Source organism: Carassius carassius, chromosome 15 (genome assembly GCF_963082965.1).
Source record: "Carassius carassius chromosome 15, fCarCar2.1, whole genome shotgun sequence".
In the NCBI taxonomy this organism is placed as follows: domain Eukaryota; kingdom Metazoa; phylum Chordata; class Actinopteri; order Cypriniformes; family Cyprinidae; genus Carassius; species Carassius carassius.
The window spans coordinates 21,696,558-21,711,099 of record NC_081769.1 but is presented as its reverse complement, the minus strand read 5'-3'; the positions used below and the strand labels follow the sequence as shown (position 1 = coordinate 21,711,099).

The window sequence follows — 14,542 nt, the reverse complement described above, 5'->3', positions numbered from 1 at the left end:
CACATAGAGTATCTAGCAAGATAGAAATACATAGTAATTTCTAGGCAAGAGAAAAGATGGCGAGCACAGTAGAGTCTTGGTAGAAATGCATAATAATACATCATCCAAAAATGAAATGAAATTGATAGAGGACTTCACAATGATCTTTCTTACCAAAGAATCCTTCACGGTGAAGTTGAACATCCGTTTTGCATCCGATTTTAGAACACTGACAAACTCCTTGTACTCCTGATTCTGGGGCTCTAGGTAGGTCAGAATCTTCACACTCTGAAAAAATATACAAAAAATATACGATTTGTCCTAAGAGGAAGCTGTAACTGAATTTTCAACAGTCATTATTCCAGTGTACAGTGTCACATGATCCTTTAGAAATCATTCTATGATGCTGATTTGGTGCTCAAGAACCATTTCATTTTCAACTATGCTGAAAACACTTGAACTATTGATGAGTAGTGTATATTGTAAAATACATAAAATATTTTTCACTTACATAAAGGTTGGTCAGTTCTGGGTGTTAAGTTGTGGAAAATGCAACAGACTACCACAATCTGACTGGGAATCTAAAACATTATCGAAACTGTGATTCAGACACCTGAATCAGCTCTTTAAAATATTGAAAGTACGCCTGACTACATGGTGCATTTGGATATATGACTGGTTATAATGCACTTCTCCATCATTTGATGAATAACTGCTGACTTACATCACATTCACAGACAAATCGTAATCAGATGAACTGCTAATATTCATAAAATCCTATCAACAAACATTTAACACCTTTTCTTTTCCTGACAGACTGAAGTATTTCTCTTATAATTCCCAGTTTAAATAGTAATAGTTTGTTAATTTAGTCAGGTAGTAAAATTAAGAAAAAGCATAATTATTCAACAAACTGCATGTTGTGTGCAAGCATAATTTACCAAAGCTAAGCTCCAATGAGTGTCAACATGTCCTGATTTTAACTGTGCGTGGGTTCATCAGCGGGTACTGAGTATTGGAGTTCAGACTGTTTATCACACTCAAAACAGACGGCTGTTATAACAGTAGGAGCTGCTGAAAGCAGTTCTGTGATACCAACCGAAGCCAGAGTGACCTGCAGAGCATTTGATAAGAATATGGCTCAGATTTGAGCCCTCTGAGGCATATCAGAGATCATTATGTGTTTGAGGATGTTTAAATGAAACACGTTGTTATTATGACACACTACAAAGCAACAGTAGTTGTAACTAAAAATGACTGTCTCCTGAAATTGTATCTCTTAATCTCTATTTGTTTGTCATTTTCTTTCATGTTTTATGAAAGGCTTTAATCACCTGGAAGGCCTCCATTGCAAAGACATCATCTCTGTCTCCTCTGGCCCACGGCTGAGAAGGCCTGGACTCCAAACTGCGTCCAAAGATGTCAATGTAGAAGAAGACATATTCCTCCTTAGGGAGACCTGCCCTGTGGAAGTGCACCATTAACTGCCGGAAAATATCCGGAGAACAGCATACGAACACCACTGTAATGACAAAGAGAGAGAGAGAGAGAAAAAAGATATTGATATGAGAAAACTTTAGCCTCTTCATAATGCCATTACCTCAGCAATTTAATACATCCAGACAGGAGTTAGCATGTGTGTGCATTTTTGGTAATGCGTGTAAATGTGTCTGTATGGTGCATTAATGCATTTATGTCTCTGGATGTGTCTGGACTGTCTGTTCTATGCTTTTAGCTTCACACGTCATACAGTACATGTTATTTATGATTCATCCACACTGCATCATATTGTTTTCCTAAACAGTACTTTTGCCTCGTTTTCCAGTAATATAATATGTTTTTTAATTTAAGTATATGCATACATTTATTTGCAAGATAAATGTACATTTATGCAAAAATGTATGAAATAATAAGACTTGTTTTCAGGTAATGTATTTAAATACATTTTTACATTTATTTTATTTATTTGTTGTTTTTTTAAAAATCTATATAATGTATTATTATTTTATTATTTTTAGAAAAAAATTATATTCTCAGAAAATATCTTAATATCCCGTTGTGATGATGGTCCAGGTCAATGACATCATCACTAGAGTGCCAACCTAAATTTTATTATATTTTGTGTGTTGACAATGTGTATGTTGATAGATGGTACCAAGATCATTTGTTCAATGTGTTAAGGTTATGAAGGATACAAGAGTCATTGTTTGTTTTGAATTATTTATTTATTTGGTAAATTTACATTTTACAGCACATGTTAGATCTTGCATGTCTAATCCAGTGTTTGGAGGTGGGTTCTGTTAGTGCGCATATCCGGAACGTACCATTTTACAAAATGGAGGGAGACATGAGTGCTATGGAGTGTTAATGTTTGAGTGTTTGTTATGCATGTTATGTATGTTTGTATTATGGTTACTTCATGTAAAAAATGAGTTTATGAGAATGTATATTAGTTATGTAGCTACTAATGCTTTGCTGTGAAAGTCTGTATTGTGTGTTTTTGAGACAGGTTCCTCCCCGTGAATATGGTTTGATCCACCAGTGTTTGGGTGGGAAATTTGTGTATTTAAACAATGGTCTGATCAGAGTAATGGGGGGAGCTTGAGCTGAGTTGTTTGTTCAGCGAGGTGCGCTTGTTGGAATTAAACACAAAACAGCAGTCAGACACACAAACGACAGGGTGTCGGTGGTTCGGTACGGCTGTACTGTGACTGGACTGGAGATGGAGGAAAGAGGTGGAGGTGGAGGAAGACGAGAGAAGAGCAAAAGTGGAAAGGGGAAACAGGTAACGTTAGGGAGTGGAAATGAAATCTTGACATACATAGCTCTGACAACTTGGAGGGTGAGTGGAAGAAAGGAAGGGAAATGACATTGAAGGAATATCCTGGGGTATTGGAAAAAAGGGAGGAAGTGGGTGATGCATTGAGTGCTCCATTTTCTAAGGCAGAGATGGAGAGAGCAATTGCTAGAGCAGTTCTGACATCGCCAGGAGAAGACGAAATGTGGCGTTAGGTAGCGTTAGGGAGACTGCTTCGATTATACAACAGAAGTTGGGAGGAAGGACAGCTTCCAAAGTTTTGGAAGGAAGCAGTTGTAGTTCCAATTAGGAAACCAGGGAAGGATCCGACAAAACCTACTAGCTATAGGCCAATTGCTTTAACATCTCATGTGGGAAAAATTTTGGAACGTATGGTAACAGACAGACTGGTTTATTTTCTGGAGAAGAGGGAATTAATTGTATCATGTCAAAGTGGATTCAGGAAGGGGAGGGGAACAATGGATCCAGTAATATGCTTGGAAGATGAAATAAGGAAGGCACAAGTTAATAAGGAAACAGTGGTAGCAGTTTTCTTTTACGTCGAGAAAGCATATGACATGATGTGGAAAGAGGGGCTGATGATTAAACTGGATAAATTGGGTATAGGAGGTAGGGCATTTAACTGGGTGAAGGATTTCCTGTATGGACGATCTATAAGAGTGAGAGTGGGGAAAGAAATTTCTGGCAGTTACCTCCTAGAAAATGGGACCCCCCAGGGAAGTGTGATTAGTCCTTTGCTCTTCTCCATCATGATAAATGATGTATTTTCAGAGGTGGGGCCTGGGATTGGAAGATCTTTGTTTGCTGATGACGGGGCTATGTGGAAAAGGAGGAGGAATATAAATTATACAGTTAGGAAAGTCCAGGAAGCAATTGATCTAGTAGGGCGGTGGTCAATGAGATGGGGTTTTAGATTTTCAAAGGAAAAATCACAGGTTGTTTTCTTCACAAGGAAAAAGTTGGGGGAAGAGATCAATCTTAAACTATATGGACATGTACTGGAGAGGGTTGAATCCTTTAGATTTTTGGGAATGGTGTTTGATGCTAGGTTGACATGGGCTGGCCATATTGAGAAAATCATAGTTAAATGTAAAAAAGTATTAAATGTGATGAGATGTTTGGCAGGAGTGGACTGGGGTGCGAGTAGGGAAGCACTGAAGGGGATATATGATGCATTGATTAAATCAGTAATAGATTATGGTTGCATAGCATACAGAGATGCAGCTAAAACTACATTGGCCAAGTTGGATGTTGTACAAGCACAAGCATTAAGAATATGTTCTGGGGCGTTTCATACGTCACCGGCAGCGGCAATACAGGTGGAAATGGGTGAGATGCCTCTGCAATTAAGAAGAGAACAGTTGACAGCCAACTATTGGGCAAACCTGCAAGGACAGGATAGATCTCACCCCACAAGAGAAGTTATACAGGTATGCTGGGAGCATGAAAGGGTTAAAAGTCAGAGTTTTGGATGGGTAGGTGATGCTATTGGGAAAGAGATGGGACTAGAGGGAAAGGAATTTAGCCCAACAGTTCCGCTGCCAGTCAGACCACCATGGCTTCTTTGGCAGACTTGTGTGGATCTAGAGATTTTAAATAGCCACACAAGGAATAGAGAGGGGTTGGATTTTTGCCCGGCATTTTGTGATAGGATGAATGATAAGTATAGTAAATATTTGGTCATATTCACTGATGGGTCTAAAGATCATGAATCTGGAAAAGTCGGATCTGCTTTCAGTATACCAAAAATGGGGGTAGAGATGCAAAGTAGACTTTCTGATAATTTATCAGTATTCACCGTTGAGTTGGTGGCTGTTTGGTTGGCATTGCAGTGGATAGAAGAAATGAAACCTGCAAAAGTTGTCATATGCTCAGACTCTAGTGCAGTTCTGAAGAGTTTGAAATCATTTAGATCAAAAGCAAGACAGGACATAATATATGAAATACTAGAACTTCATTCACGGATTTGTCAGATGGGGGTAAGGGTAAAATTTACATGGGTTCCAGCACATGTGGGGGTGAAGGGAAATGAAACCGTAGATAGGTTGGCAAAACAAGCCAGTAAAAGGGAAGATGTGGATATAGCAATTACAATAAGTAAGGCAGAAGCCAAAGCACAAATCTGGTCAGAAATTAATAAAAAATGGCAGATATATTGGGATGCAGAGGAGAAAGGGAGACATTTATATAACATTCAACAAAAAGTTGGGACAGAGAGGGTTACGGGAAGGAATCGAATGGAAGAAATTATCTTCACTAGGTTAAGAATAGGACATTTTGGGTTGAATAAGTATTTACATATTATGGGTAAGATCATATCAGATAGGTGTGAATTTTGTGATAATATTGAATCTGTGGAACATGTGATTTTTGAGTGTCAGAAATATGAGAAGGAAAGAAAGATGAGAGAGGGCATAAGAGGGTTAGGGGCACAAGGAAATTCACTTGAAGAGTTGCTGGGGAAACCATTAAATGATATGAGTACACTGTTATTTCGATATTTAAAGGAAACAAGATTGGCAGAAAGGATATAAATATTATCGTTGGAAGATATTTCTTACAATAGGGTTTTTTTTTTTTTAAGTTAGTTAATTAGATATCTCCGGTCCACACTCCAATACAGTAGGTGGCGGAAATGCACCATTAATGTTGGATGCCAACCGCCGTTAAACATCAACGAAGAAGAAGAAGAAGAAGAGTAATGGGGGGTTGCATCCTGTGAATTCTGTGCCAATGTAAGAACTTGTCTGAGGTGAGACATGCTGATTATTATGTGGATGTACCACTAGGCATTGTTTAGTGCCAGTTTTTGCTGCTCACAGCATTTTGTTTTTGATTTTTTTTTAGCACCAGTGTATGTTGCATTAAGTGTTTTGTTTTTTTTTGTTTTGTTTCTTTGTTTATTTTTGTGCACCACATGGACTGCTTCTTGAAAATGCAGCTTCTAAAATAAATCACAACTGGCATTTTGAAAATCACTCCCGTGTACTGAGCCATCCTAACTTCTCCCAGGCCTTTCGGCTTTTCACTACCTGACACATGGTGGCAGCGGTACTTCCAGGCCGATAGGAGGCTAGTACATGTGGAGGCTGCATGTTGAGTTGTGCAACAAACCCTTTGTCAAGTTGGGTGGCAAGAGACATTGTTTTTAAACAAAAATGCCACCAAAGAAGCAAGATGCACCAAAGGCAAGGGACGAGTCTAATGTTCCACATGAGTCTGAATCGACGTACACAGTTCCAGACCAAAGGGAAGTTGTAGCTGGGAGTACAACTGACTAAATTATGGATATGATGCAAAAGTTTTTACGTAAGCAACAGCAAAGAGAGGAATGCTTAGAAAGAGAGGCGCAACGCCAAGATCATAAATGGCAGGTGCTTCACCATCAGTTTACACAGCTGCAGTCTGAAGTTCATCAAGACCTACAACAACGACAGTCAGTGGCAGGACATGCAACTGCATCAGCAGATACAGCTATGCGTCGGCCTTCGACCATCCATACAAGCCGACAACCTTTGCAAAATGATGAGTATGCTTCAGGAGGTGAAAATCTAACTGAGGGACAAGGACCTTCAGTGCCATGTTTCCAGACTCCGAGAATGCTTCCTTGGGTCCAGGGTGAGGACATAGAGCACTATCTAACAACTTTTGAACGTATTGCTCAAGCGTGCAGATGGCCAAGGCAAGACTGGGTGTTGCATTTATTACCTCTCTTATCTGGAAAAGCAAGAGCAGCTTATGTGGCCATGGAGCCTGATGACTCTCTAAACTATGGCTTGGTCAAACAGGCTATTCTTGACAAGTTCGAAATAAATGTGGAAATGTACAGACAGCGCTTCAGAGCTTACAGTGCTCCAGAAGATGAGACTCCAAGAGAGTTGCAAGTAAGACTAAGAGACTTGTATGAGAAATGGATGAATCCCAAGAGTCGATCAAAGGAGGAGATTGGTGACCAGATTGTTCTAGAACAGTTCCTCAAATTACTCAACCCAGAGACCAGAACATGGGTGAGACAGTATAACCCTACCTCTTCTAAACAAGCAGCAGAGATGGCAGAGTCCTTTGTGGCCGCAAGACGATCTGTGTATCAACCAAGACGATGGCGAACCCATAACAACAGCTCAACCGGTAAGTCTGGGGATGGTTGGGGTAGTGGTCTGAGTAATCTTGGTACTAATTCCAGTGTAGCACAGGTTAGTTCTGGTACTAACATGGGTAAACAGCAGGGGACAGTTAATCAGTATAAGGGTAGAGCTGTGATTATTTGTCATGGATGTGGCCAGCCAGGACATAAGAAAGCAGATAGCCCTTTACAGAAAGTTTCTAATACCCGACTTTGTTATGTGCCGAGATCCCCTCTAGGATTAAATGAGGTAGAGTCAAATACAGACACTGTAATTGATGTAAAGATTGGGGCTAAATTCTTTAAAGCTTTAGTGGACTCTGGTTCAAGTCAAACATTAGTAAGATCTGAATGTCTGGGGGAAGGGAACACATTGATGCTAGACAAATTGAGAGTGCGGTGTATTCATGGTGATGAAAAAGAATATCCAAAAACTGAGCTGTTAATTGAAATAAGTGGTCAGGCTTATTATCTGTCAGTTGGGGTAATGGACCAGGCACCCTATCCAGTTATTTTGGGCAGAGATGTGCCCGTGCTTGTAGATCTTTTGCAGAATGACAGTGAGATAGCTGAAGCTAGGGTGGTAACAAGAGCCCAGTCTAAGCATGACATGACCTGTAAACAGCTGCTGAAAGATTTACCTTTTAGTGAGGGTCATAAATCGAGGAAATCTAGACGTGAGCGGCGTCAGAACAAAGTTGAGGGTACAGAAATGGTTGAAAAGTTGCCTGAACATTATGCAGATGATATTGAATGCATCCCTCATGATATAGTGGAGCTTCAAAGGCAAGATAAAACCCTGAAACCATTGTTTGAGAAGGTAGACAAGGGAAGCCCTGTATCAACTTTGTTGCAGAAAGATCATTTTGTACTTAAAGAGGATAGGCTGTACCTGAAGAGCACAGAAGGAGAAAGGTTGGTAGTCCCTGAATCCATGAGACTGAAAGTATTGCAGTTGGGTCATTCGGTACCGTGGGCCGGGCATTTAGGCCAGCAGAAAACGCTAGCCAGAATTGCTAGTAGATTTTATTGGCCCAGGCTGTATATGGACGTAATGGATTTTTGTAAGTCTTGTCCAGAGTGTCAGCTGGTGAGTCCAGCTAGAAAGAGCGATAGAGCACCTCTTGTGAGTCTCCCTATTATTGACATCCCGTTTTCTAGGATTGCTATGGATATAGTGGGTCCCTTAGAAAAGAGTAGAACAGGAAATCGGTATATTCTGGTTGTTGCCGATTATGCTACCAGACATCCAGAGGTTTTTCCTCTTAAAAACATAAAGACGAGACAAATTGTTAATGCCCTTGTTCAGCTCTTTTCACGGGTAGGTTTACCCAAAGAGATCAACACAGACCAGGGAACTAACTTTACGTCCAGGCAAATTAAGCAAGTGTATTCAATGTTGCGTATACATCCTATAATGACCACTCCCTATCATCCTCAGACTGACGGTATGGTAGAGAGGTTCAATCTGACATTGAAAGCAATTTTGCGCAAGTTTGTGTCTGATACAGGTGCAGATTGGGACCAGGGGCTGCTATATTTGATGTTTGCCTATCGAGAAGTTCCACAAGTGTCTACAGGCTACTCACCCTTCGAATTGCTCTACGGACGCCAGGTTCGTGGACCTTTGGATGTCTTAAAGGAGGCCTGGGAAGGAGACAATGCAAGTGAGCGAACCAATATCTTGTCTTATGTCATTAAGATGAGGGAGAAGATGGAATCGATGGCAGAGTTGGTAAGAGTCAACATGGCCAATGCGCAACAACAACAAAAACAATGGTATGATCAGTCAAGCAGGAAGAGAACATTAAGTCCAGGTCAGAAGGTGCTACTGCTTCTTCCTACATCTGACAGTTCATTACTGGCCAAGTGGCAGGGGCCGTATGAAGTGTTACGCAAACTAAGTGCTACTAATTATGAAATCTCTCTACCAGATCGCAGGAAGAAGTTGCAAGTCTTTCATATTAACCTTTTAAGACCTTGGCATGAGAGAAAAGGCTCATGGTCCGAGCAGCTATGGGCAAGAAGAGTAGATGAAGAAGAGGAACTGGATGAACAATACTTTCCAGTTGATCAAAAGTCGATTTCCTGTCCAGCAGTAGATCATCTTACACCTAATCAGCAGAGAGAGTTCCTGAAACGAGTTCCAGAGAATCTCTTCAGTGATCAGCCTGGGAAAACAGATCTTCTACAGCATGATATTCACCTTCAGCAGACCGAGCCCATTAGACAGACTCATTGTAGAGTTCCTGCACGCCTGATTCCTGCTTTGAAAGAGGAAGTGAAAGTGATGCTTGAGTTAGATATCATAGAACCATCCAGGAGCGAGTGGTGTAGTCCAGTGGTACTTGTACCAAAAAAGGATGGTTCACTCAGGTTTTGCGTGGACTTTTCAAAGCTTAATGCAGTGTCAGCTTTTGATCCATACCCCATGCCTAGAGTTGATGAGCTAATTGAAAGACTGGGCAAAGCTTAGTTTTTAACAACTCTCGACTTGTGCAAAGGATATTGGCAAGTGCCATTGACTGTTGCGGCTAAAGAATTGACTGCTTTCCGTGTTCCTTCGGGATTATATCATTTTAAATATATGCCTTTTGGCCTACAGGGGGCAGCAGCAACCTTTCAGCGCTTGGTGGACCAGGTGCTGAGAGGAGTGGACAGTTTTGCAGCAGCTTACATAGATGATATTGTTATTTTCAGCGATTCATGGGAAGAACATATGGAGCATCTGGCTAAAGTGTTCATCAGGATCCAACACGCAGGTTTGGTGGTCAATGCCAAAAAGTGCCAGATTGCCAAGCATGAAGTCTCTTATTTAGGCTACGTTGTGGGAGGAGGATCAATCAAGCCTCAGGTAGATAAGGTTCAAGCTATTTTGTCATGTGTACCCCCAACTACGAAGAAGAGTGTTCGATCATTGCTGGGCTTGTTGGGTTGGTACAGGAGATTTGTTCCAAATTATGCCAACAGAGCGGCAGCATTAACTGATCTCACAAGGAAGAGTAGCCCCTTAAAGGTTAAGTGGACCCCAGAGTGTGAGCAAGCTTTTCAAGATTTAAAAGCTTGTCTGTGCAAAGACCCTGTACTACAGAGCCCAAACATTGACCTTCCTTTTGTAGTTCAAACCGATGCATCTGGTCTGGGATTGGGTGCAGTACTGTTACAGGGTGAAGGACAAGATCGCCACCCAGTGCAGTACATTAGTAGAAAGTTGTTTCCTCGTGAGACTAACTACTCGACCATTGAAAAAGAAGCTCTGGCCATTAAATGGGCCCTGGACACGTTAAAATATTATTTGATTGGCAAAGACTTTGTTCTTGAGACTGATCATAGGGCTTTGCAATGGATCAATAAAATGAGAGACAGTAATGCAAGAATTACACGGTGGTATCTTTCTCTCCAACCTTTTAAGTTCAAAGTCCAATATAGGGCTGGTACATTGAACGTTATTGCAGACTTTTTGTCACGCCTCTCTTGAAGAGTGGCTGTCTTAAGGAGGGGGGTATGTGATGATGGTCCAGGTCAATGACATCATCACTAGAGTGCCAACCTAAATTTTATTATAATTTGTGTGTTGACAATGTGTATGTTGATAGATGGTACCAAGATCATTTGTTCAATGTGTTAAGGTTATGAAGGATACAAGAGTCATTGTTTGTTTTGAATTATTTATTTATTTGGTAAGTTTACATTTTACAGCACATGTTAGATCTTGCATGTTTAATCCAGTGTTTGGAGGTGGGTTCTGGTAGTGCGCATATCCGGAACGTACCATTTTACAAAATGGAGGGAGACATGAGTGCTATGGAGTGTTAATGTTTGAGTGTTTGTTATGCATGTTATGTATGTTTGTATTATGGTTACTTCATGTAAAAAATGAGTTTATGAGAATGTATATTAGTTATGTAGCTACTAATGCTTTGCTGTGAAAGTCTGTATTGTGTGTTTTTGAGAAAGGTTCCTCCCCGTGAATATGGTTTGATCCACCAGTGTTTGGGCGGGAAATTTGTGTATTTAAACAATGGTCTGATCAGAGTAATGGGGGGTTGCATCCTGTGAATTCTGTGCCAATGTAAGAACTTGTCTGAGGTGAGACATGCTGATTATTATGTGGATGTACCACTAGGCATTGTTTAGTGCCAGTTTTTGCTGCTCACAGCATTTTGTTTTTGATTTTTTTTTTAGCACCAGTGTATGTTGCATTAAGTGTTTTGTTTTTTTTTGTTTTGTTTCTTTGTTTATTTTTGGGCACCACATGGACTGCTTCTTGAAAATGCAGCTTCTAAAATAAATCACAACTGGCATTTTGAAAATCACTCCCGTGTACTGAGCCTTCCTAACTTCTCCCAGGCCTTTCGGCTTTTCTCTACCTGACACCCATGCAGTGTTGTTTCTCAAGTAAACTTGTTTAAAAGATGTTTGTATTGGAAAATGAGAGAGAAAAGTATTTTTGCAGGGTAAATATAACCAGCAGAAACATTCTCATTGTTATTAAACAAAATTTCAGATAATAAAAACATACAGATGAGAGAAGGAACCACCAACAAGAAGAGAAAGAAATCTGGACAAGAAAAAAAAAATGCCTCATTAACTTTGATCAAATGAGTGAAGTGATCACAGAGACAGCAAGAGAAAGCAATAGAACTTGACTCAAGACCAGACAGTCATTTGCAGAGTGAGGGTAATTGCAGGAGACCTTATGCTAACATCCACACGTGTGTGTGTGTGTGTGTGTGTGTGTCTGCTGCTCAGTGGCACAATGTGATTTCAGTATGTGGATAATAATGAACACAAGCTGAAAGATGGATTTAGATTTTTTTAGAAGAGTTCTGGAAATGCACATCTACAGCGGCCAGCGGGTAAAGTAAGTATTGAACGCATCATAATTTTTACATTCACACTTAGCAGATGCTTTTATCCAAAGCAACCTACAAATGAAGACAATTGAAGCAATCAAAATCAACAAAAGAGCAATGTTATGCAAGTGCTATAACAAGTCTCAGTTAACGCAGTACAAGTAGCAAGGGTTTTTTAATTATATAATAAAAGAAAACAGATAGAATAGAAAAAGAATAGAGAAGCTAGTGTTAGGTTTTTTTTTTTTAAGAAAAACAAGTTAGTAAGTGAATAGAATGCAAGTCTAAAGGCCAATTTATACTTCTGCGTCGGGTGCGCGTAGAAGGTACGGCGTAGCATACGCATTGACGTGTACCATACGTCGTACCCTTCGCCGTACCCTGACGCGCACCTCCTCAAAAATGTAACTACGCGTCGCGGCGACGCGGACCGCAAGATCTGTGATTGGTCGGCTTGGTAGCATCGCATTTCCGGCTACGCATTTCCGGCGTGTTCTTCTGCACCGCCCGCCATTTTTAAATTCAGAAGTTCAGGTGAAAGTTCAGTGAAGAAAATGGAAATGGACCAAGTGACCGAGCGATTAGTTGAAGAAGTGCGGAAATACAGCCATCTGTATGACTCGTCTTCTGCAGAATACAAAGACTGCCAGATGGCAGCGAATTCGTGGAGAGAGATTTCCTCCAACGTCGGTTTGGATGTAGCGGATTGTATGAAGAGATGGAAGAACTGTCGAGACAAGTACGTTCGCCTCCGTAAAAAGCTCGCCACAAGGAGCGGGGATCCAGGAGGGAAAAAAGTCCCAGCGTTTTATTTATTCCTGTCTTGGCTGGCACCTCATGTGAAACACCGGCTTTGACGATAAGGTAAATAATGCACGTCCTTTATGAACCTCTGTTGTTTTTAGGTTAGCTAACTTAAATAGCAATGCTACCACGCCGTAACGTTATTGATTAGTGCAAAAATAATATACCTGTGAAACAAAAAGCATGTGTAATGGGTTTTAATTATATTGTATTTATATTATATGTAATAGATTGTAATTATATTGGGCTTGCAGATAATACAAACGCAACAACGTAGCATTTGCAATGTAGGAATATGCAGTATTCATAGCTCTGTTTATCTGTGAATTAACACTGGATGCATCAGCTTTTATATATAAAAGACTAACTTACACTATTTGCTATTTCTTTCATAATCGCAGGATGGGAGCGATTCAAGCTCAAACTCCAATGGTTCGGCTGTTGTGAGACCTTCAGCCAATAACGACCAACTAGCATGTCCACCGTCCCCCCAGCCATCTCTTCAGTCCCCCCAGACATCTCTTCAGCCCCCCCAGACATCTCTTCAGCCCCCCCAGACATCGCTTCAGTCCCCCCAGACATCGCTTCAGTCACCCCAGACATCTCAGTCCCCCCAGACATCTCTTCAGTCCCCCAGTCCAAGGATGGCACAGAAAAGGAAGAGGAAGGAACAAGAGGACTGGGTCCAAATGCAAGTTGCTCGGTTGGAGGCTCAGTTGGAGGAACGGCGGGTCGAGCTGCAACAGAGACTGAGTCATGGAAATGACGAGAGCGACCGGTTTGGGCACACTGTTGCCAACATGCTGCGAAGGGTGCCGGAGGAGCACAGGGCGCAGGCAATGTTTGATGTGTCCAAGGTCCTGTTTGAGTGGCAGCAGAAAAAATAAACAATTGTGCCTACTTCTACAACATTGCACCTTTTAATTCTGTGCACATCTTTATATAGTTTGCACTTTTGCATCTTTTAGTAAGTTGTCTGTTAGCACATTTGTGTATATAGTTTGCACTTTTGCATTTATTCATATTTTGCTTGTTTGCACTTATTTGTGCAGGTTTTATTGTTTGCACATTTTTGTAAATAGTATGCACTTTAGCATTTTGTTTTTTAATAATTTTGTCTGTTTGCACCTATTTGTGCAGGTTATACTATATAGTTTGTAGCTTTTGTGTACAGTTTTCTCGTGCATTTTTATTGTTAATAGTGTATAATTGCACCTTAATACTTTGTACTAACTTGTACATAGTATGCCCGTTTGTGTATATAGTTTGCATACAAAAAATTGCCTGTTCCTGCTGTTTGCACATTGTTTTGTGCAGGTTATTGCAAATAAAGATTAATGTATAGTTTACCCATTTGTGTGTGTTTGCTCTTTAGCATCTATTTTTAATCTACAATTCTAGACCATTGCACCTTTATACATTGCACTTTTACATATTTTAACCTATTTGTATATATAGTTTGAAACCAATTATGTCATTTCCTGCTGTTTGCATATTGTATGGTTCAGGTTACAGCAAATTAAGATCAATAACTATTTATTTGTGTATAGTTTGCTCTTTTGCATCTATATTTAATATAAACAATTCTAGACCATTGCACCTTTACATGTTACATTATTTTATACATAGTTTGCACATTGTATTGTGCAGGTTACTGTAATTAAAGAAGAAACAACGTGAACAGTTAAAACTGGTCTTTATTTACATGGTTGCATGTCATTTATTGGTGTATATATTTTACACCAGTACAATTTACTGACCAAGTTGACCACGACACACTATGTTGTTCTGCCATGGCACAATTCCGTGCGGTGACTGAAAGAAGGCCGTCAGGTAATTCCGTACACCAACTGCAGCTCTGGTGGAGCGGGCCCTTGAAAGGTGACGTGGATCTAGTGGTTCCAAAAGATTTGTGTCCCCTGACACCACTCTGCGCCACTCCCCGAGCTGAGGTGACCCTGT

At 40.4% G+C, this 14,542-nt stretch overlaps 1 protein-coding gene across 2 annotated transcripts in view; it reads right to left on the bottom strand.

Moving 5' to 3' along the window:
* LOC132158537 (atrial natriuretic peptide receptor 1-like) overlaps nucleotides 1–14,542 on the bottom strand; it is a 58,964-nt gene that overhangs the window by 26,853 nt on the left and 17,569 nt on the right. For both annotated transcript variants that reach the window (XM_059567979.1, XM_059567978.1), the window contains exons 3-4: nucleotides 1,314–1,501; nucleotides 154–267 (exon numbers count right to left, since the gene is read on the bottom strand). In XM_059567979.1, the coding sequence (XP_059423962.1) occupies nucleotides 154–267; nucleotides 1,314–1,501 (302 nt within the window). The remainder of the gene's footprint in view (nucleotides 1–153; nucleotides 268–1,313; nucleotides 1,502–14,542) is intronic.